Here is a 26,384-nt window from a genome sequence, read left to right on the forward strand (position 1 = left end):
GTATGCATTAATGTCTCTTAAAAAATTAGATATCATGGGTGAACCATGCACAGAAATATACGTTGAATATTCCACTCTGTCTTTTCTCTTCCCTTTAACATACCCAGGGGTATTAACCCAGGCTATAGTTATTTCCCAGGCTGTAGAGATTACCTAACTGAGTTAGCCAGTCTTGTTTTCCCTGGAGAATGGATTTGTTTATTTAATCCTCATACCAACTAAGTAGTAAAATAGATGAGGCCTTATCTCTGTCTTTAGAGATAAGGACAACTTGGAAGCTGAGAGATTAAATAGATTATACAAGATGGCACCATCATAAGGGCGACATTTGAGTCTGATGAAAGATTCTCAAGTTGTGTTTTAGAACATTTTGCCCTGAGAACCAGACAGAGCAAGGACAAGAGTCAGGGATAGGCAACCATATGTAAATAACTTAGTAACTCAACCAATACATGTTTGTTGAACTCTTTCTGTATGTTGAGAACTGGTACGTATTGGGGAACAAATATATACCTAGCCCCATGTATCCTCATGAAATTTACAATCTAATAAGAAGGCCATGAAATAATTAGCTTATTGATAAAAATTGAGACATAATATAAACAAAATTACAAGTGAGGAAAATGGAAACCTGGATTAGCCTGGAGATTCAGAAGAGAACTTAAAAATAGAAAAATGAAGGGCGGGGGAAAGCAGCTGGAGCAGACGGACAAGCCTGTACAAAAGCCTTGAAATAGGAAGGAGCTTCATACATACCAGAAGAGGGCTGGGGGAAGGGATGAGGCGGGCAGATGGGCAAAAGTTAGGGCTGGCAGGCAGCAAACGCCTTTCCTGCAAGATCCTAAGAGCCATAACCTCTAGTTTAGTGGCGAGTGTACTACAGTGATTCCTGATGGGAGGAATCCTAATTAAAATATAAATATAAATATATATATATATTCATTTACTTAAGCAATGGGGGAATGATTTAGTTAACACTTCAGTGTCTTCCATTTGCTCACTGATATATTTCATATTGATCCTTTCATTCATTAATAATAGAACTCTATTTACCATGTACAAAATTTACTTCTAGACACCAGACGAGGTATGTTATAGATACTATTTCTAATCCTCACAGCACCTATACAACATGGAGTTGTTCACTTTACATTCATACTTATTACCCTTTAGGAGGCAAAGACATTTAAAATCTTCACTGTATAGATGGGGAAACTGAATCAGGGAGGAAAAGGCTAGGATTTAAATCCATGCTATCTCACCAAAGCTTATGCTTGTCTCACCACACTAGTGGTCTCCAGAGATAAGAGGATAAATGAGCTTAACTGCTGTCCAGTAGTGAATTCCTTGGACTTCATGTTCATTCACAATGGTAAAGCACCACCAAATGCCAGACCAAAAAAAATTCCAGTAACAGAGTTAGTTTTGACACTTTAATGGCAAAGTAGAAAGAGATTGTCACGAAAATGTCATTCTTCAGTGGGTGGTAGCTTAATTAGAGAGCTCTCAGAGGAATCTTTTGTCCTAAGGTGTTTATTTTTAAAGCATGCTATTGTTTAGCTCATGAAAACTGCTTTCTTAATAGTATTTTTATAACATTATTCTAATAGATTATTACTGCTTTGGTCAAGAGTCAGCACCCCAAATTTTAAAATGAAGAGATAATAGGTGCCCCTAAATTCAAAGGCAACCTTGAATTGTTTCCCTGGTTATAGTCCTGACCTAACAGTCTTCTTACTAAAGACAGGCCAGGTAATCAGGATGGAGGATCGTGGAGGAGGAAGAACCAGATCAAAAATCAGGGAGTATTCTAGTTCAACTTAGCAGAGTTCTTCATGCATTGGGCTTTGCAAGGAAGTGTACAAATGAACCAAGGAGGAAGGTCAATAGCCTGACTAAAGTGGTCAAACAAAGAGTTTGTCAGACTCCTGCTCATCTTTTTCTAGCCATTTCCAATGCAACAATTCAAAGTACTCCTGGTCACCCCCACCTGGTGATACCTCTGGGTCCTTAAGTACCTGTCCGCTACACCAATGCTTTACAAAATCTCAGGTCTTTAAAATGAGAGGAAAAGACCCAGTTTTTTAAATTTTCAGTCTGTCACAGACCAAGTCAGTAAATTACTAGGAAAAAAGATTTTATAAAATGCTAGTCCTGTTTTCTATTACTTCAGCAAACAAATTAAATTACTGTCCAATCATGCTAAATGTTTTAAAATACTTTTGATTCTCTGCAGATCTTGTTGTACTTACTTTGTAATGTATTAGTACACAGTGCCCTCTCTTTTGCCAAGTCCCATGGGACAGGTATAAGGTCCCAGAAGAAATGAGTTCTGGGTAGATTTTAAGATGGTGTTTCTCTAGACTTCACCAGATATGAGGAATGGCCTGAAGGAACCCAGGGGAAAGTAAAATACCAGGGTAAAGCACAGAGATGTTTCACCTGTTTGGCACTAAGGTGGATATGCTACTTGACATCCCCCAGTAAGTGATTGAGGTGCATTTCTCAACCCCTGTGTCATACTGGCTCTGTCCATGCGCTGCACATTCTAGACCAGCACTTCCTGTGGTGAAGGACAGGTCTCTGTTTGTGCTGTTCATGTAGTGGCCGCAGGCTAGTAAACACTTGAGAGTGGTGAGTGTGACCAAGGATTGATAGAGAGACAACTCTCTTCAGAATCTAACTTCTGGGTCAAGGTAACCATAACATCCACAGGCCTGAGACCACAAGTTCTCCACAGGAGCACTACTGCCACCAATGCAACAAAAGATGGTTCTTAGTGGGAGGGGGAGAAACTCTTTTTATGCAAAAAGCACATATGTACATTTAGTACATCAACAGATGTACAGTTTATGATAGTAAAATTTCATGAGGTGGGCCATTAGGAAAAAGTATAAGGTTGGGGTGGAGGGTATGGAAGACACAATAAAAAAAATTTGAAAAATTCTAAGATGCTAGATATAGCTTCACATGGAGATTTATTGTGCGTGAAAAGCAGTTGGGTTGGCTACCTGAGTCCAAAATCACCCTATACTAGAGGTTTCTAAGCAGACTACCTGATGAGTTTCTGATCTCTGAGACACAAGTGGATCTTTAAAATGACTTTGTAACATATAGACCAGCTGAAAACAAGTGCAGCTTTTTCTCATAGACGGCATTGAGTGTGAAATTCCTAGAGTACCTTATTTAATGTGCTGTGAAGACTCAGAGAAAAATAAGCTTTGGTCCTTAGAACAATATAGTGGTAATGGAAATATATACCAAAAGAAAAAGGGCTATCCTCTTCCTCTTTCCTGCCCTTGTGCTGGCAGGAATTGTCTAATGGAATTGAATTTGAGCTTGTTTATTCAACATTACCGAGCATCCACTGTATGTTGAATTCTCCAGTAAGACCTAGAAGTTGTACTGTCCAATGTGGTAACTATTCTCCACATGTAGCTCTTGAAAATGAAATTATTTAAAATTAAACAAAATTGAGATTAATTAAACAGTTAAAATTCAATTTCTCAGTCACTTGCCACATATCAAGTGCTTACTAACCACAGGTAGCTTGTGGCCACTCCCTGGACAGTACAAGCAGAGACTACTTCCATCATCACAGAAATCCTTTGGGTGGTGCAGACGAGAATTCTATAGTGCCTGGATATGATCTTTGGGTCAAGTCTGGTTTGGGATATGAGCTCCACTACTCACTGGCTATAAGCATGTTATTTAGCTTGTTTGAGCCATAGCTTTCTCCTTTGTAAAGTGGGCACACCAATGTCTACCTCATGGGGTTATATGAGAATTAAAAGAGATAATACACTTAACATGTTGTCGTTCACAATACAGTGTCCATTGATACCAGCATCATTATTATTGCCAGGTGGAGAGTTTAGACCATCCAAACATGTATTTTATGTTCATGTTAAGTTCAGTAATGTTCCTGTTACAGAGGTTTCCTAAGACTATACTGTTTCTGAGCGTGTGTTCCCTATCTCCTTGATAGTCAACCCGCCTTCCCCTCTACCACATAATTTATCATTTAAGAGGATGGATTTGGGAACCAGATTTTCCCTCAATCAGTGATAGCTAAAGAGGTGGAGGTGTAACACAAGAGATGTGGAGAATTATGATTGTTGGCTTGAACAAATTGTAAGTTTTCCAGAGGAAATGTAGAACTGAGGTAGTTCATTCTGAAAGTAACTCTTACATCAGATAGTTTTTCATCTCTGATGGAGAGGAATTGGCTGGCTGTTTTAGAGATGTATTTGTATAATATAGTTCCACCAGCAATCTCAGTATTCGAAGCCTTTTGTTGCCAGCTGAGTCCTGGAATAGAAGCAGAGGTACCCACCCATAGCCAAATCATTAAGACAAATTAAGACATATTAACATATGCTGGAAACAATTACCCACATAGATTTAATTTGCTTCACTGCTTGAAGAAAATCCCTGAGAGGGCACAGAACACAAACCTGAAAACAGTTCTGCAGCTTCCCTGTGAACCTGTCATTTGTCAGCACCTTAGACACTGGGAGCCACATAAATTGGACATCTACCAAAGGACAATTCACCTGAAAACACATTCTCTACTAGGTCAGGATTACAGGTGTTTATGCATATTGCTTGGAGCTCTGTTTAACTGGTGATTTTCTTGCTTTTTTTTTTTTAAAGCTACTCTTTTACTGATATTATTGCTATTATTTATCCAAACAATGTATGGAGCTCGAGAATGAAATAGGTTTGTTTTATAATCACATAATCATGTAGCAATCATATATTTGCATTGTTGCTTTTTTTCTAAGAAACCAAAACTAAATATGAGATAATTTATTCATTACTGATTTGTGGCCTTCAGTGTCTCTTAATTTGTGTGTGTGTGTGTGTGTGTGTGTGTGTGTGTGTGTGGTTTTTGTTGTTATTTCTTGCAGAATTGGCTTTTTTTAATTGTCTTACCACTAGGAAAAGAAAGTCTTCGCTTCACACCAAACTAGTTTTCCCAAAGAAAGAAAATAGGATCTGTCATCAAGGTTATTCTAGGATATAACTGTTGCAACATGCCTATCAAATGGTAATTGAACAATTTTTTCCTGGAGGTTGGTGAATGGATCCTTAACAACATCCTGGTTTGGCCAGAGCCCCTTTTCTCTAAATATTAACTTTCAAAGGAGCAATCAGCAGTGAGAGGAATGATATGTTCAGAGTGAGAAATAACTTGTTCTGTCATCATCATGATGATAGCTTTCTTAGATTTTTCCTGTACATCAAGTATGTATGAATATATGTGAGGAGCATAATTCCCCAGATGGATAGGTCATTTAGAGTATGAGGAATGAATGTAAAAGCTACTTGTAGGTGGTGGTAGCCATCATGGGGTTTCTCCTTGGGGCTGCCCTGACAACCTCTTCATTTTCTAACTTGTAGGTACTTCAGGATTTGCAGTTACAGGACAACTCATGCTATGAAGAAGGAAAAAATCACTTGCTATTGCATTTATTTGATTTAAAATGTGATTTTCATTTTGGGAATCAGGCAGGTCTGAAACCTCCAAAGGACAACTACCTGAAAGATGACTTAGTTGCTTCTTCACTTGCTCCATGTCCCACATAGAAACAGTCCAGGTAGACAGATACACTCCATTTGTGTGAGCATCTTTGATGGAGAACAGAGGTTTCTAGTAAGGAGAGATGTATGCCTTCCACCTCTTCAGCTATCCTTAGCATATAAGTCAATCCTTTCAAGTTCAAACAACATTCAGTCATTTTGGCAGCCAAAGATTATTTGAAACAAGATCTAATACCGTGACTATAAATCTGTTTGTTACCTGTGCCCACAGAAATTTTTACTTGTTTTTAGCTTCTTTGAAATATAAACTTTAAGATATCTCACAATCAAAGCCATATTCAACAAATGGTTAACATGGAAGCAAATTGACTATCATGAAAAAAGAAAATAAGGATATATGCTAGCCAGGATGAATAACAAAAGTACTATGACTTATTAAATTTGGCCCTAGAGATTCAGCAATAAGTGAATGTTAAAGATGCAGCCCTAGTGCCTGTCTGACTACAAAGGTATTTCTTTTCATGAACTTTCTCCCTTTGCAAAGCCTCAGTGGCAGCTCCTGTGACTTTGCAGGGGCCTCTTCTTTTCTTTCTCCTTTCCCTATTAAACCTGTTCTTTTAAAATTTAAAAAAAAATGTGGATGATTAAATACAATATGGGGTAGTCACATGACAGATTATATAGCCTTAAGAATTATCTTCAGGGTAACTCTATAGCAGTAAGAAATCTGTAATTTGTAATACAGCATTAAAAAGACAAAGGCAAAGGCTAGAGAACTACAAAATTACCTCAACTACATTTATTTTTAAAAAATCAAAAATTTACCAGAATATTGACTATGATTGAAAAGATAAAGTGATTTTTTTCATCTTTATATTTTTTCTTCTGTTATATAATATAGATGAACATACACTGCTTTTATAATCACACATACAAGTTAAAAGTTATACTTTTTAGTTGATTTTGATTATCCTGACAGGAAGGACAGAAAGGAAAACAATCCTGAGTTAGAGGACCTTCATTATATGATGAAAGAACTATCTCACTTCTCCAAGATAAAATTCTCCTGGATACTGAATTCCGTAAGGAGTTTATCATGCAGGCTGTCAAGTGATATAATGTAAAAACTTGATAAAGTTCATAAAGAAATGGAATAGTAGAAGTCATGCTGACTGTGTCTCCTGACCACCTCCTAGAGAAGCCAAAGGTATTGGCTGTTGGCTGAGGCAGTGGGACTTAGCCAGAAGGGAACTTGTGCTGCCTGGCTTCCATTTATTTCTCCATGCTGTGTTAGGAAGCTTGAGCTGCCCCTTTTTTTTTTTTTTAACATTTATTTATGCATACAGAATTGGGGTACAGGCCAGAGGTGCAGGGGTGGTGAGAGGATTCACCAGAGACAGAGTGGGGAGCAGAACAGGCCATCTGACAAAGTACACTGCTGAGGGGAGCAGTGGGCGGGTCAGGAGAGATGTGCCCCGCCACATGGATCACCTCCAGGGCAGGGATTGTACTTGTACTGAAGCAGCTGCTGCTAGCATGCAGTGCTGCGTCCTTACCTGTTGTGCCACCAGGGAGGGCTGGAGCTGCTACTTTTTGTCCACCACATCTTATCCAAACAAAATGTATGAGATAGGCCTAGTGGGTGCAGAGAAATTCTCTTTATCCCACACCTTGATGATTGAATTCCAACAGTACTGGAAATTAACCTTTTAAAAATTAATGTAATTTGGGTCCTCCCTGTTGGCACAGCTGGTTAAAGCACAGCACTGAGACGCTAAAGCCACTTATGCTTGAGTTCGATCCCCGCCCAGAGGTGACCCACATGGTGCAGCAGACCTCTCTTGACCCACCCACTGTTCCCCTCAGCATAAGTATACTTCCACGATCTGCCTATTCTGCTCCCCACTCTGTCTCTGGTGAATCCTCTCACCGCCCCTCCACTGCTGGCTTATACCCCAGTTCTGTATACATAAATAAATCTTTTTAAAAAAACTAATGTAATTTGATTTCTCTTTCAGGTGTCGCTGCACTGGATTCCAATGTATCTGGGAAAATTGGTCTGCGTGCTGTTGTATATTATTTCTGTACCACTGCCATTGCTGTAATTCTAGGTAGTATTTCTTTTTGAATCTTTATCCCTCTGTGTAACTGTGACTTTTCCTTTAAAAGTAAACTTTACTAGATGTACTTTTTAAAATTTTCTCTTGGGATTATATTATTGTTCTTTCATGTGTGTACATACTCTACTCACCCTCCAACAAACCACCCATAATTACTTATTAAACAGAAAGTAGCTTTGTCAAAGTACTATGAAGCTTTTGGGCTTGCAAAGCTACACAGCACTTTTATATGAGGAATCTAATGTTGACTAAATTTTAGCCAAGGTACTGCTTATTAATGTCCCTGGGGATGGGGGAGACAGAAACAGGGTGGCAGTTCTGTGCTATCAGCATCATTCATCAAGAAATGAAGTCAAGAGTTTATATAAACCTTAAAGTCGGTAATTAGTCTAGAATAGTGGAGTTGAGTATAATTATATTTCCAGAATGCTAACATTGTAGTATATTTCAAATTTTACATAGTACCTAGCTGACCACAGAGTCTTTTTACTAAGTAGGAATCCCATTTGAAAGAGAGGAAAAAGCTGTAATCAGAGAGTAACTGCTCTTACACCTCTGACATGTGAAGACAGTGTGGTGTAAAATGTCATGATAATGACATTTTAAGAAGGACACCCAGAGTAGGAAGATAGGAAGAGAGTATACTCAAATATTCAGCCAGCTTGACCCTTACAGCTCTGCTTAAATGAATTTATAAGAGGTGGTAGGGATGTGGTCCAGTTTCAGTGTTAGCTAAGTCAAGGGCCTAGGAGAGCCTGAACCCTCCCTAAACCAAAGCAGTATCTCCTCATAAGGAGAAAGCAAGGTTATCCCTTAGCTTCTCTCTCCTCTGCAACCCTGACAGGAAAAGTGGACTGTGTCCTCTCCTGGCCCTTCTGTTGTCCTGTAACTCCCACCACTAGCAAAACTGGCTCATTCATCAACTCGGTCCCATCCTCCTGGAGTGGCTTTTCCCCTTGGAAAAGGTGATCAAGGGCACAGACACTTTTTCTTCTTCACTTCTCTCCAGTCAAACAATCTCATACCTTGGACAGGAACCCATTACCTCCAAAGGCCAGGGTGGCATTTTCAACTGCTTTCCATTCAAACCATTCTTCTTGACAGTAAGAACAATCTCTCCTTGTAACTCCTTGCTGTTTGTCCTCATTCCACCTCTTAAGAGTCACAGAGAACACTTTTCCTAGCCATAACCCTTTTTGGATACACAACTGTTTTTGATATTTGTAGGGTGAAAGGAAGGTAAGACTTGCTCTGTAGGACTTTCAGGAAAACAGCTAGTATCTACAGTTGAAAGCTGCAAAAAGACATTTGTGAGTGCCCCCATTGGGAAAATGAATCATCCTCACTCCAATACCTACCTAGATGACCTCATAAGCTTAAAAAAAAAAAAAAAGAAAGAAAGAAAGAAAGAATATCTCATCTACAGTTATGTCCAGAAGCAATTCTGGGATATAGCCCTTTCTAACTCAAAAGCAAACGCTTACCTTCTACTCATCTGTCTAAATGGAAAAGTATTTCAGGCTATTGCAAAAGTCCCGGTTAATGTTCAGCATTTTGGCTGGACTTGGGGGAGCCCCCATCCCAATACTGCTTGGTACTACCATGCCTAATGTTTCTAAGAAGGATGGGACAGTGGTGTTAGATGTCCTGAGGATTTTTAACGTTCTGTGGTTGCTTTTCTTGGCTGTAGGTATTGTGCTAGTGGTGAGCATCAAGCCTGGTGTCACCCAGAAAGTGTCTGATATTGACAGAACTGGCAACAGCCCTGAAGTCAGTACAGTGGATGCCATGTTAGATCTGATCAGGTAAGGGTCTTGATAGTATGATGGTCAGACAGACCAAGCATTAAACCCATGCTTGGTTTAATTGCCATCCTGGATGCACAATGTTTGAATTGTGCATTTTTCTTTTGCCCTGGACCCTACAAGTTATACAGTCAGTCCTTCATGCCAGGCTGCGGGTCCAAGAAGGAATGGAATAAACAGGCTTGTCTAAAGTAATTAGTACCAGAGATTGGTTAATCAATTTTTAAAATAGCAACAAAAGCAGAGTCAAAAAAAAATTATTCCAATGGTATTACATATTTTGTTTTCACTTAAAATTGAAATGTACTTACGTGGTTTTTTAATGCCAAACCAAGGTTTTTTCTTCAGGCATGTCAGCTGATTATAATTTCATATTTTTGTTGCATGTGCTGCCCTTATGAATGAATCATTTATAATTTCCAAATTCAGCTTTTGTTAATCAATGTAACAAACCTTTGGAATTTGCAAAGAATTCTGAGGAACAAATCCTTCCCAGTTTTCTATTTCTGTAATCTTCCCATATCTAATTTAACCACAAAAATTTTAGTTGCCTTGGTTAGTTTCCAGCAGTCAGCTCAATTTTATAGAAACCACCCATTCCTTTTCACACCCATATTTGATTGATTCACATAGTGGCTAATGCTAATTTGCAATTGGCATAGAGACTGTGGGAACAAATACAGTGGACCCTTCATAAGCAAACATGCTAATTGATAAAAACAGAAATGTGCAGAATATGAAAGAATTCTCTTAACTGTGAGTGTCTACCTGCCAAAGCAAGTATGGTTTCACCAAGGACAACAAGCTTACCATTTACACTCTGACTCAGTTAAGTGATGGTCTATGAGGAGAGCTTTCTATACCTATTTGATGCTCACCAGAGAAAAACAGATCTTAATAGAAGGGCCAGATGAGAAACCAGAATACTGATTCTATATTGTACTGATTTCTACTAGTGTATTAGGTATGACCAAACAAAAACCTTTTGCCTTAATTCTGCTTTTCATGTCTCCAATAGGAATATGTTCCCTGAGAACCTTGTACAAGCCTGTTTTCAGCAGGTAATGACTTTTGCCCTCCAGTTTCTCCTTTCTTCTCACTACTATTTAAATTTCCACCTCCTGGTGTGATCCAAGAAATGGAATCCGTCCATCAAAACTGGCAGCAGGAAAAGTGCCCGCAAATGGGGGAATTTCAGGAGACTGGTCTTCCCGACCTCAGGGCACTGAGTGGCATTGCTAACCCTGCTCGCCTTTCCATTGTGCTATTCAAATGGAGGACTCAAATAGGGCAAGTCAGACACCTGCCAAACCAAGAGTGCTTTAAAATGTGGCTTAGTACCTATTTTGGAGACCCACGTTGTATTTGTGAAGATATGTAGGCTCCCTGTAGATGCAATGCCATGAAAAGGTAGTCCTCCACTCCTTGTTCCTTCTCCTTTCATACTGGGAATCAGTGATTTCATTGACTACGTGGATGGTTAGTGCTCCTGCCATTAGGCCTTTTCTTGATCATTCCCTCCTCATTTCTGGTTTCTACAGAGCCAACATAACCCAGTCATGATTTCCTCTAGAAAAATTTAGTAATCTGTTCATTTCCTTCAAGCCTTTCTCTCTTGTTTATCACTTTAAGTCACAGCTGAGCCTAATACAAACTGCAGTATTTATTTACATAAATTACATGAACAGAGACCTCTGTGTATAGCAACAAAAATGGCAACTAATTTGCTCCCTGCCAACCTCCAAGAGGCACAGAATCACCTCTATTTCAGAGGTGCCTTTGCAGTTCAGCCACAGTGGTCATTTGTAAGGTCCTTGGTATTGGCAGAATCTTGTAGGAGTCACATTTATGCCCATGTAACAGGATACTAGCTTCTTCAACCTCTGTGCTAAAACTTTGGGAATTTAACTGGAATCTCACTCACAGAATAGCCATAAAGGAACTGTTGATTTTGGAACAACCATGTAATTCTTCATGTTTATTAAAGTCATGATAACTACATTTATCAAAGTGGAAAAATAGTAAGTGAATAAATAAACAGAAACAAAAATGATTGACAGGATTCTATAGTGTCCTCTGTTACAACACCTACAAATAAAACCTATAATTTCTTTGATATCAGAGCTTTACTAACCCTCCCTTCATTGTGAAAGTGAGAGAAACAGTCTGAATGAATGGTTTCTGTGGGAATCACGGGTTTGGGTTTCTCAATTCCACTTTTGCTTTCAAGGCCTCATGAGTTATACTATCAAAAACAAGCTAACAGAGCTGTTGGAGAGCAAACCCATCAGCAGCAATTATTTGGACAAAGTAGCATGTAGTTAGCTGTGGTTTAGACTCACAAGTTTAAAAGCCTCATTTTGATTGTTTCTTTGTCCCCCTTTTTCCTCCAACACACAGTACAAAACCAAGCGTGAAGAAGTGCAGCCTCCCACTGGACCGGGGACAAACATGACAGACGCACAGGTCACAACCATCATGACAACTACAGTTTCCAAGGTACCGTCCCTTTCTTTATCACCTGTCCCACCTTCCCCATTCAGCAGAGCAGGAGGTGGAAATACAGTTGATCACCATTATTCACAGATTCTACGTCTGTGAATTCGTCTACTCGCTAAAATATAATTTACAATACCAAAATTAACATTCAAGATATTTTCATGGTCATTCACAGACCTGCAGAGAGCAGTGAAAACTACTAAGTCATTCAATGCACAAGTTCCCTGCAGAGGATGAGTAAAGCTATACTCTGCCTTCTTGTTTCAGCTCTCACACTATAAGCACTAAAAGCCTTGTTGTGTTATGTTTAGGCCATATTTTCTACATTCTTGTGCTTTTACGTGGTGAATTCACTGTTCAAAATGTTTTCACTGTTTAAAAACGGTGCTGAAGTGCCATTGAGTATTCCTAAGCACAAAAAGGCTGCGGTATGCTTGGAGACTGTGTGTTACTCTTCATTCAGGCATCAGTTGTAGTGTGTTGGTTGTGAGTTTAACATCATCACTCAATAGTATATGTTAAATAATGTCATGGAATAGAGATTCACATAAGGCAGGATTTTATGTTGATAATTAACAAAAATCTTGTAGCCATTGGTTCCCAGAAACCTAATCTTTTGTTTCCTCTAAGAACAACGGTGCATTACTCCCTCATATGCAGATCTCCCACCCACCTGTGGCTATACAGGTGCCTCACTTTTTCTCCTTTTCCTGATAAACCTGTCCTTCTAAAGTATAAAATATATTCACTAATAAGGTGTTGGTACCCACCTTAGAGAACACAACTACCAAGAATGAAGAAAATGGACTGAGCTACATAGAAAAAAGAATGAGCCCGTTTGCCCCAATATCCTGCCACTGCTTAGAGCCGAGTTGGCACCTTGGGGGCTGCTGTAGCCTCCTTTGGCTGTGTGAATGGAGAATGCAGACCCACAGTGGCTTCTTCTCTGCCCAAACGTTAACTCAGCATCCAGAGTTTTTCAGATGTTAGAAGGGCTACGCAGTGTACTGTGTATTATGTTGCATGTGTAAGTGGGACTGGAAACAATGCTCTAGAATCAAGCACATCAGTGTTTCTGCAGCATTATGAACATTCTTCCAAGCAAAAGAAATAGACTGTATTTTTAATCTTTAATGTTGCTGAAATATTGTTGGTCATCTGAGATTCAAGGCAGTACTGTGTTACTGTACTTCATTATCAGAATGAAATCTCCGTTTAGGAAAGGTTTTGCCATTAAATCAATGTATTTTAAAAGCTTGGTTCATTTCAGCATTGGAGACTAGACTGTGGGCCTGAAATGATAGCCTGGTAGTGATGTAATGGATTTCACCGTCTCTACACAGGAGAACAGATTCAAGTAAAAATGAAATATTCAGAACCCTTCAGAATTCACATTCAGCAGACTATGGCTGGTTCTCTGCTTCCTTCTGCCTGAACTTCTCTGACTGGCTCAGTGACTGACCATATTGGGCTCCTCTCTAGTTTCTCAGTTTGCTCCCTGGTGGTCCCCTTGTTCTATCCTTATTATTCAGACCTGTCTCCTCAGTTACTCTGTCTTTTCATGCAGTTCCATGAAAATGTTCTGAGCATCTTCCTTATGCCAAACCCTGTAAGGCACTGAGTTTAAAAGAGTGAAAAGACAAGTGTGTCCTCTGCCTTCATGTGAAGAATAGTGACTGTTGCAATATGAAGACTATGTGGCATTAATGGGGAAGTTTCAATTTACTTGGGGACCATAAAGCTATCATCTATGCAAGATACAGAGGCTGGTACATAATAATTTTGCCTTTGTTTACCATTTTCAGAAATCTGCTTTCATTGTTTGGTTTCCTATTCCTCAAACCTAGCTTCCCCTAACCTCATGGCCCTCATTTATGTCCCCAATCTTCATATGATGGCCGTGCAATTAATTAGCCACCATCTTTTTTCATTAGCTCATAGTCTTGTCTCTCCAGCTGCATTTTAAGACTTAATGCTGTCACCAGTGCAGTTAGCACATTCTAACTGCTAGATAAATATGTGTTTGATTTTATTAGATAATAATTTCAAAATGACTGGTACCCCAATGGCTTCTCAACATAATTCTTATAAACCTGGTTTGCACAACTCAAATTACATTATCTCCTTGTGAAATCTGAGTAAATCTCATACTGTCCCACTCAGATTAAGTTATCACTCAGGAAGTCTCATGCTGTTCTTGCCAAGAACAAAGTAAAGAAATGGTGCATAGTTATAGGTATCAAGCTAACATTTTTTTTAATATTTATTTATTTATGCATACAGAACTGGGGTACAGGCCGGATGTGCAGGGGCAGTGAGAGGATTCCCCAGAGACAGAATGGGGAGCAGAACAGGCAGATTGACAAAATACACTGCTTAGGGGAGCAGCAGACAAGACAGGAAAGGTCTCTTACGCCATGTGGATCACCTCCCTGGCCAGGGAACAAACTCACACTAAAGCAGCTTTGGCTAGCTTCATAGTGCTGTGCTTTAACCCAGGAAGGGTCTCAAGCTAACATTTTTTTAATGTTGTTGGTCATCTGAGATTCAAAGCAGTACTGTGTTACTGTGCTTCATTATCAGGAGAAAACAATAAATATCCTAAAAATGTTCCCACTGGTAAATATTTTGTGTTTCTTGAATTATTAATTCCTTTTTTTTTAATGCAGGCTACACATATAGCTAGTAGTTGAAATAAGTCCTGAAGAATGCCTTGATCTTAACCTCTTTAGTAAAACTGTAAGGCAATCCAAACTAAAAAGTCTTAAAATGATATATTCACTATGGTCTTACTGAGCAAGAAAAAGGGAAAAAGTAGTTCAAGCCTCAGTGGTAAAGAGTGGGGGCAGCACAATCTGTTACATACGTAGATTGTTTTTTTTTTTTTTCTACAGGTTTCTTAAGATTGTTGACCCTGATAGATCACAAATTTATTATGTCTGACTATCATATCTTCTTCATTTTAGGCCCTTTGTATTTTAACAAGCTTATAATCATTCATCAATATATTTTTTGGGTTTGATCCACAGAACCAAACAAAGGAATACAAAATCATAGGCATGTATTCAGATGGTATAAATGTCCTGGGCTTGATTGTCTTTTGCCTCGTCTTTGGACTTGTTATTGGAAAAATGGGAGAAAGAGGACAGATTCTGGTGGATTTCTTCAATGCTCTAAGTGATGCAACCATGAAAATCGTTCAGATCATTATGTGGTGAGCTACACCTGTTAATGCCATCTTGCTTTCCTTAATGACTTTCCCCTCAAAACTAGAATGAAGAGGTTTATGTTTCTCAGCTGACCTCATGTTAGAGAAGATAATCACATCAAGATACTAGAGTATTAAATAATGTCATGTATTAGTTACATGTTATCTCACTAACAAAAGTCCAGATATCAGCCATTTTTTTTTCAACCAGAATGCCAGATCACCGTACACCCAATCAGCATTCATGTAAGAAGTAACTCTTAAAAGAATTATATGAAGAAGTTCCTTGTTTATCAAAACACAAATGCTGTCTTTATCAGGTCCCTTATAGAAGTGATATGCAGAACACAGAAAGGGCATAACTTATCAAAATGAAACCTGCCCAAGTATCTGCCCAGTCCCTAGAGATGCCAGAAAGTCCACTTAGCCTAGTCATTTAATCCTGCTGAACCTCAGTTTGACCATCCATAAAACAAGATAACAAAGTGTGCAGTAAATTAGAAGTACAGTAAGTGCAAAGATGCATGTAACCCAACACAAAGCATGTACTGAATGCTTCACAAACAGCTGTTACTATCGTTTCCTTACTGATTGCATTGCTCTGTTTCTGCTACTACCTAGGGAACAAGTGACTGTGGCTAAAAGAACCTATTTGCCATATTTGGAGGGGCAAGCTTACAGATATGGTAATCAGCAGGATATATGTATATGAGGGCAGAGAGTGGGATATGCACTAGTTTAACCACATGTTCTCCCCAAGTTTGCCTTATTATGGTCACCTAGGGACTAGAATTTAAGGTATACACAGATGCTGAAACCTGGAGCCAGCTTGTCTACCAAGACCTGAACCTGAGACCTTAGCTTCTTTGTGTGCCCTGCACTCCTCCCATCTGAGGGCACTCACCAAGCTGAGGGTGTAAATGTCTGACTAATTTCTTTCCCGACAAGCCCCACCCTGAGAAAAACCCTGATGATAGAAGCATGTCTTTTTCTGCTTTTGTTATAGTTATATGCCACTTGGCATCTTGTTCCTGATTGCCGGGAAGATCATAGAAGTTGAAGACTGGGAAATATTCCGTAAGCTGGGCCTTTACATGGCCACTGTCCTCAGTGGGTATGTCAGACTTGGTAAAAGAAATGGAAACCTCATTTGAGCCAGTGGATTGCTGCTGAAAGACTAAGTTTCAGTTGGTTAAAATCAGCTTCTCGCCCACATATAGGGAAAGATGGGCTTTAGAGATAAGAGAGTAAGCAGGAGGTGCCCTTTACCAGCTGCACTGGAGGTGGATCACACTGTGCTAACTGCCAGATCTTGGCAGAACAGCCTAGACCAGCCTCTGTTGCCACCTTTTATTAGTGTTTAAAATCCTTTTTTACAAGAGCGAAACCCTCTGGTAGCCGTCTTGGCTCTATCTCTTGGCTACTTCCTTAAAGATGGAATCTAAAAATAAAAACTAGGAAGAATAGCTCCCTGCCCCATGTACCTTAACACTGACAAAAATTAAACAAGGCCTATATGAAATCAGACTAGAGTAAATGAAAACAAGGAAGGCTGGTTGTGCCAACCCTGACAGTGGTGCAGCTACCCACTGCCACACCCCAAGTGTCAGAGAGTATTCTGGGAAACTCTTCAAGATGGAATTGTGTATAATTATTTGCATAATTATTAGAGCTGTTTGCATAATTGTTGTTTGAATAATTATTAGAGCCCAGTTACTGGTTCCTTGAGGGGAGGTGTAGTAGGTTATAATTGGTGCCCCTGGACAGATAGTTATCACATGCCCCTGGACATGGCATATCACATGCTCCAAGAAATATGAACCAAGGGAATGAGTAAACATTATCAGTGCCCCCAAATACCTAAATGTTGGAATTCAGTTGTACTGGGAGTTTCCATTAAATAGCATTTGGTTTTTAATCTTGTTAACTAAAATCCACCCCTACCAGCTAGTAGGGAAGGATCTGTTTGCAATGACCCTTTCTTATTATTTCATCTTTGCAGAATAATCTGTTAACTCTTAAGTTGTTCCTTATACACTCTTGTCATATGTTGAATCAGTCTCATTTCATAACTCCCCTACTTTGTGTAGCCTGTATATTTCTACATGAAATAAGAAAGAGTTGTAGAACGGAGGAACAGTAAAGAACAGAGGGTACATCCTGAAGTACAACTGTTCCTTTCTCCTTCCTGCAACCCCAATAGACCCCCTAGACAGGGGGTGCCATCTAGCAAGACAGCAGCAAGATCTGGAGCTCTAGAGGGGCTAAGTACAGGGCTGTGATAGGTGTGAAGAGTCAGCTCAAACTGGGAAGGTGAGAGAAAGCTTCGCAGAGGAGGAAGTTGTATTGAATCTTAAAGAGGAAGAATTCAGCACAAAGAAAGTGAAATGTTTTAGTTTGGTGAGCATGAATAGTGCTTGCAAGGCTTGGCAGTATGACCTGACTTCTCTGTGAGCTCTGAAATGTGCATTTATCTCTTGACCTTGCTACTACCTTGGACTTCATTTGCTGAGTGAATTCATACATCCTCATACATGGAACAGGGACATATATTCCTGGTCTTTATCTCATTTTCTCAGTGGGTCTTTGTGAAAATTGAATATTATAAATAAAAATGCTGTTTGAAAATGTGACATCATGAATGGATCTGTTTCTCATTTACAGGCTTGCAATACATTCCATTGTAATTCTCCCCCTGATATATTTCATAATCGTACGAAAGAATCCTTTCCGATTTGCCATGGGTATGGCCCAAGCTCTCTTGACAGCTCTGATGATATCCTCCAGGTAAAGAAAAGAGGGATGTCTGGAAGAAATCCATAAGCCACATGACTTTCACCTCACTTGATAAAGCACCGGCTGCCACTTGTGGTTGTGGTGGCCACTTTTAATTTGAGAAATGACCTCCATGTTCTCTCCATGTCCACAAACATACTTCTTCACCTTGTTCAGTATGCCCTGCCCTCTGGGAATGACTTGCAGCCATGAAGGGATTATGGTATAGCTGGGAGCAGTGGCAAGCTGAGCATCTTCTGATTCCTGCACCTTCCAAAAATGCTAGCATGCCTTTGAATCTTTGTTTAGTTTTTAAGTAGCAGTTATCTCTTCAGCTAGGGCATGAGAACCAGGACTCATAGACCATAACTTCCTGTCTCTTTTTATCACACAGCTCAGCAACACTGCCTGTCACTTTCCGCTGTGCTGAAGAAAAGAACCAAGTAGACAAGAGGATCACTAGGTTTGTGCTGCCAGTTGGTGCTACAATCAACATGGATGGAACTGCACTCTATGAAGCAGTGGCAGCTGTGTTTATTGCACAATTGAATGACCTGGAATTGAGCATTGGTCAGATCATCACTATCAGGTGGGACATGGTGTCACACTCATTTTCATTTCGTGACTGGAATTACTCAAGTAAAAGTGATTCCATAGTGGATTGATGTTTTTGGTCTCCAGAGTCTCTCCCCAAGATTAAACAAACTATATTAAAAATAGAATTGTAGTGTGTAGGGTTTCTGCTTTGGGTCTAGCCAAAGACATCACTCTGTTCTCAGTTCAGTGTACCCATTAGGGACTAGGCTCAGAGGAAGTACCAAGGACTCAGAACCAGTCCCACCTTTTAAGGGTTCCCAGTAGATAGGGGACACAGAGACACCTAAGTAAAGGCTAAGTGGTATAATATGCGTTATTAAAGAGGTTTGAATAGGAACCACAGAGGGCACCAAAGAAGGAGGAGTTGACTCTACCTGGGAAGGTGAGGAAAGGCTTCCCCGAGGATGCAAAAGTTGAAATAAGTCTTATAAGAAAAATAAGAAGATAGTAAAATATAAAGGAAGCTAAGAGCATTTTTTGAGAAAAGGAATAACAGGTTTATGATATAACCATCGCCTAGTTACACAGTACAGATTATTATTCTCCACATCATAAAGACTATAATACAGAGAATATAAATAAATATGGAGGCAGGGATAAAATCATGAAGACCTTGTATGGGGAGCCCATGAGAAATCTTTTATATTATCAAAAGATTTGCAAAAGTAACTAGAAAGTTGGTGGATAAGTGGATGGGAGGAGGAACCATAAGCTGAAAGACTTATAGTTAGGTGACTGTTGTAGAAGTTCAGGTATTAAAAGATGTGTATCATGTACTGACAGCGAAAATGGATAAAAGCTAACGAATTCAAGACACATCAGTTGGATTTATTGTGAGGCTAGGATGACCTCCCAAGATAGGTGAATTGTTCTAAATTGGTACACAGTGATTAACAGAACAGAGACTAGTAGAAAAGAAAAAAGTGCACCTGGAAAGATGAAGAGCTTACATTTTTCTCACACTGAACTCAAAATGCTTTTAATACACTTATATGGAACTATCCAGTGAGAAATGTGGTCTTGGCAGCAGATACAGAAGGTAGGCTCAGCAGCTTAATGGTGGCCACCAAGCAGTGAGTCAGGAGTCAGTTATCTGTTGGAATCAGCTTCACAGTGATGAGATGTGACTTGACCAAGTAACTTGAATCTGCTAAGCTTCTGTTTTCTCGCCTGTAAAATGAAGATAACAATGTACTTAGATTTTATACAAATAGTGATAACGAAGTCAGATGGTGTATAGTAAATGCTTTGAATGATGCCTAAGCATAGTGAGCACTCAGTAAATGCTGAGAATGGATAATATTACATAGGGAGAGTTCATAGAGAAAAAAAGATTAAGGACTGATGCCTGGAAAATCCTAGCATTGATGCAAGCAGAGAAGGAAGCATCCAAGAGAAAATAGAAGAAGAAACCTAGAGAAGAGAGAGTCTATAAGATGAATACTCAGTTACTGCAAAGAATTCTAGTCAAATGAAGACTAAATTTGTCTACTCATGTAAATGGTGAAAATGTCATTACTGTATTTTGTCAGTTATTTCTCTGGAAAAGCACGGTTTAATATGGTAACCAATAGAGCTGGTGGCTACCAAATTGGATAGAAGAGACAGAAGATTTTGTCGTTGTAGAAATAGATTGTCAGTGTAGGTTCAATCCTTGAAAGTAGAAAGTTCTACTGGACATTGTTGCTTTGAAATGATGGACTCTAACCTTTCAGAGTTAACTTACTCATGCATACCCAATACTTGGAATGGGCATAAATTCTAGGCATAAAGTCCCCAACCAGAGATGATAAAGCATTCACTGTATTTGCTTAAAATGTACTGAAGAGATGGGCCCTCCCTGGTGGCGCAGTGGGTTAAAGCACAGCACTAAGAAGCTTAAGCCACTTCCGCATGAGTTCTATCCCTGCCTGCCCCAGAGGTGACCACATGGCGTGGCAGACCTCTCCTGACTCGCCCACTGCTCCCCTCAGCAGTGTACTTTGTCGATCTGCCTGTTCTGCTCCCCACTCTGTCCCTGGTGAATCCTCTCACCCTCCGCATCTCTGGCCTGTACCCCAGTTCTGTATGAGTAAATAAATAAATCTTTAAAAAAAATGTACTGAAGACACATATAGAATACACCATTTGCTATATCAGCTGAAAAACTATACCAATACCGCATAATTGTAAGTGTTGCTGGCTTAATAAAACCCATTGCAGGGGCCTCCCTGGTGGCACAAGGGGTTAAGTCTGAGCACTTTGAAGCTATCAGGAGCTACTGCAGCATGAGTTCAATCCCTGGCCAAGAAGGCGACTCACATGGCACAACAGACCTCTCCTCTCTTGCCCACTGCTCCCTCAGCAGTGTATTCCAGCCAATCTGTTGTTCAGCTCTCCACTCTGTCTCTGATGAATTCTCTCACCCCCTCCCCAGACTTCTGGGCCTACCTCCCAGTTTTTGTATGCAAAATTTAAAAAAATAATAGAAACCCATATGTCAAAAGAGCTGAAGCCAAGTTAATTTGAACAGCAGCAAGTCTAAAATCTTGAATCATGTCTGAGGAAGCTTCTGTTCCACAACCACGTGGTTATAGCAATTGTTACATTCACACTTGTGTCTTTTCCTACCTCACTCACCCCAGCCAATCTGTACTGAATTGATTTTCAAGGAGCAATTGTATGAGGTGTCAGCTTTTTTAGGTATTTGCACCCTGGGGTGAATACCCCCGCTGTATCAGTCATAGGTTCCCTAAATCTCTCTAACCTTCTTTTCCCTTTAAATCTGACTACTAGATGAATAGACTTTGGGCATAGAGTCTAAATAATCAATTCATATAACAACCTCTCTTCTTGCTCTGGTGTATTCTTAAGTCAGATTTGCTGATAACTTCTGGCCCAGAGCCAATAACAACAGGCCTGAATAATCATTCATTTACAATAAAAACCCTCTCTAGCTCTATCTAGAAGAGAATGAAATAATTTTAACTTCACAAGTTACAGTTGCACCTCATGATGCAGATAGTTAAGAGACTTGTACCCATCATTTTTTTCTTTCTGTGGTCTTTGGACTAGACGCACCATCTACCCCAAAACATACCCTTTTGTGGTTTTATCATATTCACTTACCTAAAGCTACACCTGATTGAAAGTGGGATAAAATTCTTATAGTGGAAGATAATAACACGATTGAAGGCCTACAAAGAGTTTAGAGGGAAAGATTAGCAACAGTAGTAATAGTTGCTATTTTTCAGTAGCAAGAGTAAGAGTGGTCACTGCAAAGTAGTAGTGGCAGCAGTCATTGTTTTGTAGTAATAATCATAACACTAGCAACAATAGAAGGACAAGCAGCTACTACTGTTGTAAAGTAGCAGCAAAAATGGCTTCAGTTTTTAAGCATCTGATATATCCAGCTGCTCTCTGCCCACCTGTGTTTATGCAGGTGCCTATTTAAAAATTTAATATATATATTCAAACAAGATTGAAATGATTTGGTTATTTATGAGTACTGTTAGAGGAATCAAGACAGTGCTAGAAATCTGTACTTACTGGAAATCAGTGGCTGTGAAGGGAACACACTTGTCAAAGAACTCTGACCCTATTGACTGTGCCCATAAACACCATCTGCAGCACATCACTATACAGATGAATGGGCAGTAGATTCAGCTTCGAGGCCTTGTGAACCCGCAGGCATATGGACTATGGATAGAACAAACCATCAGTTCTTCTTGTTTAAATTGGCAAGTTCTACATCTTCACCTTTCAATCTAATCACATTCTGGAAGCTGTTCATGCCTTAGCCCAAGGGTGAGGACACACCCCCAGTGTAGTCAGTACCTCTTTGAACTTATTCTAATCCAGGGACCTTTCATGGTATGGTGAGCCCATATCCTCCAACATGGCTGGATTTAAATAAGGAAGATATTGCTATGAAAAACTACACCTTCCAGACAGATAAAGTCCTTTGTGCCACATTGTATCTGCCCATGGGGGATATTTTTAAATATATACTAATGAAGTTCATTTGGCTGCCTCTCCCAGATTCCAGATCTCTCTTCCTGTTGCACACAGTGCACCCACTGGGAAAAAAGAATAGTCAGGAATAAAAGCTTGTACCTTGGACAGGAGCCACAGCTGTTTCTCAATTTAGTGCGGTAAAGGGCAGCTCTCAAAGCAGTCTTGTGGTGTCAAGAAAGTATGTAAAACCTGCCTGACCACTGCCTCACGCCTTTCCCACACCTGAAATACCTTGCCCATTCACCACTACCACTAACCCCGTATCATCCTTCAAGGCAGCATGAATTCTTGGCACTTACTAGATATTTAGTATGGGTGGATGAATGGATGGGAGGAGAAGGAGAAAAGAAAGCAGGTAAAGAGGTACCTGGCACCTGTTTAGGATGAATGCACTCATGAATGGGTAAATAAAACCTTCCAGAAATATTCCAGCTGGGGAACTCTTGATTTCCTTTTGAATATCTCTTTTGCTCATTTTTTATGGCCACTTATGCAATTCTCTCCGCATCCTTGAGTTAAAATATGGCACTATCTCCCCGAGAAGGAGCTCACACTTTCCTAAGACTCCCACAGCTTCTAATGAGGTGAATAGTGCTCAGCAGGTAATAAATGTGGACTGGCCACATTTATTTGGGGGACAGTAGTAACAGCCATCAGCACTAGCTGTTTCAGGCTAGTGAAACAGCCTGAGGGGAGAAATGGGTACCTAACTCCTTTTGTGTTGGTATATTTTGGCTACAGTGTCACAGCCACAGCTGCCAGCATCGGAGCTGCTGGGGTTCCCCAGGCTGGCCTGGTGACCATGGTGATTGTGCTGAGCGCAGTGGGTCTGCCTGCTGAGGATGTCACCCTGATCATCGCTGTCGACTGGTTCCTGTAAGTTAGAGTAAAGCACTGCCTCAGCTGGATGGGGAGGCAGAATCTGCAGTCAATCATCATTCTCTCCACAGATTGCCTAATAAGCCATCTGTTGCTGCTTTCATTTCCCTTTGACCAGGCCATCTGATAACATGTTTAAAAATTAACTCATAACTTTGAGCTTGACTTTAATGAGCCACTGATCTCGATTAACTGATTGTATCTGGTAATGCTCAAGGTTAGAGATGGGTTTGAGATGAGATAAACAGAAAACCTAAAGCTCCAGGCATTCCAAACCTCACTGGCTACTCCAGCCTATCCCAGCCCCAGGTCAGCATAAAAGGTTCAAAGTCAACTGGCTCAAAATCAGCCTGCCTTCCCCCAAATCTTCAAAACTGTCAGAGTAAATTCCTTAACCTCTATGAGTCCCAATTTCTTTATCTGTGAGATGGGGAAGATTCTGTCTACCTTACTGTGTTATTACAAACTGAGAGAGCTAACATGAGAGGAGTATCTGTTGATAGAATAGTGTCAGGCAGTATGTGCTCAGTAAATGGCCTTGTGATGATTACAATGAGTTGAACCAGGCAGGCCTCAACAGTCACCTCTATTTCTCTTCTGTCTCTGTCTCTCGCATGCACACACACACACATATGCATGGGCACAGCTAAGTAATAGAGCTGGCCATCAGGGTGAGAATAAACCTGGTTCCCAGCTTTCTCCTTGATACCTACTTTGTGCATCAGCCCTCTAGCATCTCGGTCTGGTTCTGTCCCCTGGCCATCAAGGTTAAGTGTAGCACCATACTGATCCTTCATTCAGAACCAGCTTAGGCTTAGTGGGGAGTACTGTGCTATGAAGCTTGCAGATAACAGCTGAGATGGTGAAACATCAAATCTTTGTGCATATCATGATATGCTCATGTACCAGGAGACATGCTCCTGCACAGCTTCCTGGGAAGCTGTACCATGTGGGCCCCCTTAGCAGCTGCTGCTTCTACAAGTTCCTACTGAGGGGTCCCTTTTTTGCAAAGATAACCTATCATTGAAGCAAGTGCTTTGATTTTTCTTTATAGGGTGTGGTGGATTTGCACTTCTGTCTTTGATCCTGGAACCAATGAACTTCACTTACAACCTAATCCATGGTACATGGTCTATAGCAGGGTCTATTTCCATTCATACTCTTATTCTTATTCTTAGAAGGGCATCCAGAATGAACTTATGTAACCATTTTTAACCTTTTCTGATCTTCGTTTGCAGTTTTCACATGAACACTCATGTACAAGCTCCTACCACCAATGTTTTAGCATCAAAAAGGATTCCCCCCCTAGTATTCCTTTTCTACATGTCTTCCTGCTGCCTGTCTCTTCACATGCTGCCTAGGAGTTACAATTGGCTCAGGGTACCTCTCAGGGTCCAGGGCTGACCTAAGTGTCCTGGCTCTGTGCTCTGCAATATCCCTGCTGGCTTACTCATTGAATGATCTAATGTGATAAAGAAACAAGTATACCAGGGACACACAAACTCACAGGACAACTTGCATGTGTACACGCATTCCTGCTTGGCACATTCTCGACTCACAAAACATCCAAGTTCTTAGACAATAAAGAACCTTGAAATGCACACATGACAGAGGTTAAGGGTTAAAGACTTACTGAATTCTGATCCTTCTTCAGCTCTCTATATAGGTATGAAGAATTTATTCTTCTGGAGGAGATAAGGAAACGAGATTGGCCCTGCAGTTAGAGGAGTCATTGTGACTTATTGGGAACACAGGCCCCAGGGAACCTGTTTGTTCTCTCTGTGCCTTTCCCAACCACCTACTGCCCCAGGTCTGTAAAGAGAGGAACCTCTCATCAGCCATGTGTGAGGACAGCCAATTCCTGCATTTTCTCAATTCATAAAGGAACACTTCAGGTCCTCGCCTCTCTCCAATGGTGAAGGAAAATAGAATCTGGTCCTTCTATCTGATTCATCCTCTCTTTCACAGAGACCGGTTCCGGACCATGGTGAATGTCCTTGGTGATGCTTACGGTACAGGCATTGTAGAGAAGCTCTCTAAGAAGGAGCTGGAGCAGATGGATGTTTCATCTGAAGTCAACATCGTGAACCCCTTTGCCTTGGAATCCACAATACTTGAAAATGAAGACTCAGACACCAAGAAGTCCTATGTCAATGGAGGTTTTGCCGTAGACAAGTCTGACACCATCTCATTCACCCAGACCTCACAGTTCTAGAGCCCCTGGCTTCTAACAACTTGGAATAATAAAAGACATTATCATGAAAGTCATCTGTTAGAAAATTCAAATTATAATTAAGGAAAAGAAAACACAATTGGCCAATTGTGCATTTGATTTGATATACAGACTTCCAGATTACTTTCTATATTTGGATTCACAACTTTTGCTCTCTGGGTTCTGGGATTTCGGGGTGGTAGGTAAGATGAAATGACATTGATTAAAAGGAAAACTGTATTATCTGGAATTTGAAAATTCTGTAAGAGACAAAATTTGGAAGTGTAATATGTATAACTGTTGGAATTAGATAATGAATAAGGAAATCACTTTCTCATGCACAGATCAGTGTTTTGGATTTTTTAAAAAATATTTATCATTAACTACAAATTTTTACTCAGGCTTTCTATCGGCATGGATTTCCTTTAACCTCTAAAGTTTTTATAGATGATAATTCATCTAAACAACACCTCTCCCCCCAGTAAATGTGCCAAATTGCCCATTTTAAACTCATCTCCAGACAATTTCAAAGAAACTGCTTTGAAAGAAAACAGACCAGCACAGTTCTGCAATAACAGTTTTAAGATGGGTGTGGGGCTTGGGGTGGGGGTGGGGGAATATATGGGAGCAGGGAGATGGGTCCTTTTTTCAATGTACTGTATTGGGATGCTGGTAACTCTTAACCAGTGTTCAGTATAGAGCTAGATATATATATATATATATATGTATATATTTATTATTTTCAT

General features: G+C 40.0%; 1 protein-coding gene across 1 annotated transcript in view; it reads left to right on the plus strand.

Moving 5' to 3' along the window:
- The window catches only part of SLC1A1 (solute carrier family 1 (neuronal/epithelial high affinity glutamate transporter, system Xag), member 1), a 67,118-nt gene extending 41,218 nt beyond the window's left edge, over window positions 1-25,900 (plus strand). Inside the window, exons 3-12 of the mRNA XM_004677636.2 lie at window positions 7,566-7,658; window positions 9,358-9,472; window positions 10,491-10,533; window positions 11,873-11,971; window positions 15,001-15,185; window positions 16,186-16,293; window positions 17,844-17,966; window positions 18,349-18,543; window positions 23,289-23,423; window positions 25,395-25,900. Coding sequence (XP_004677693.1) covers window positions 7,566-7,658; window positions 9,358-9,472; window positions 10,491-10,533; window positions 11,873-11,971; window positions 15,001-15,185; window positions 16,186-16,293; window positions 17,844-17,966; window positions 18,349-18,543; window positions 23,289-23,423; window positions 25,395-25,641 — 1,343 coding nt within the window. The 3' untranslated portion in view covers window positions 25,642-25,900. The remainder of the gene's footprint in view (window positions 1-7,565; window positions 7,659-9,357; window positions 9,473-10,490; window positions 10,534-11,872; window positions 11,972-15,000; window positions 15,186-16,185; window positions 16,294-17,843; window positions 17,967-18,348; window positions 18,544-23,288; window positions 23,424-25,394) is intronic.
- Window positions 25,901-26,384: the final 484 nt, after the last annotated feature.

This window comes from Condylura cristata, unplaced genomic scaffold (genome assembly GCF_000260355.1).
Source record: "Condylura cristata isolate star-nosed mole 26May11 unplaced genomic scaffold, ConCri1.0 scaffold00006, whole genome shotgun sequence".
NCBI lineage: Eukaryota > Metazoa > Chordata > Mammalia > Eulipotyphla > Talpidae > Condylura > Condylura cristata.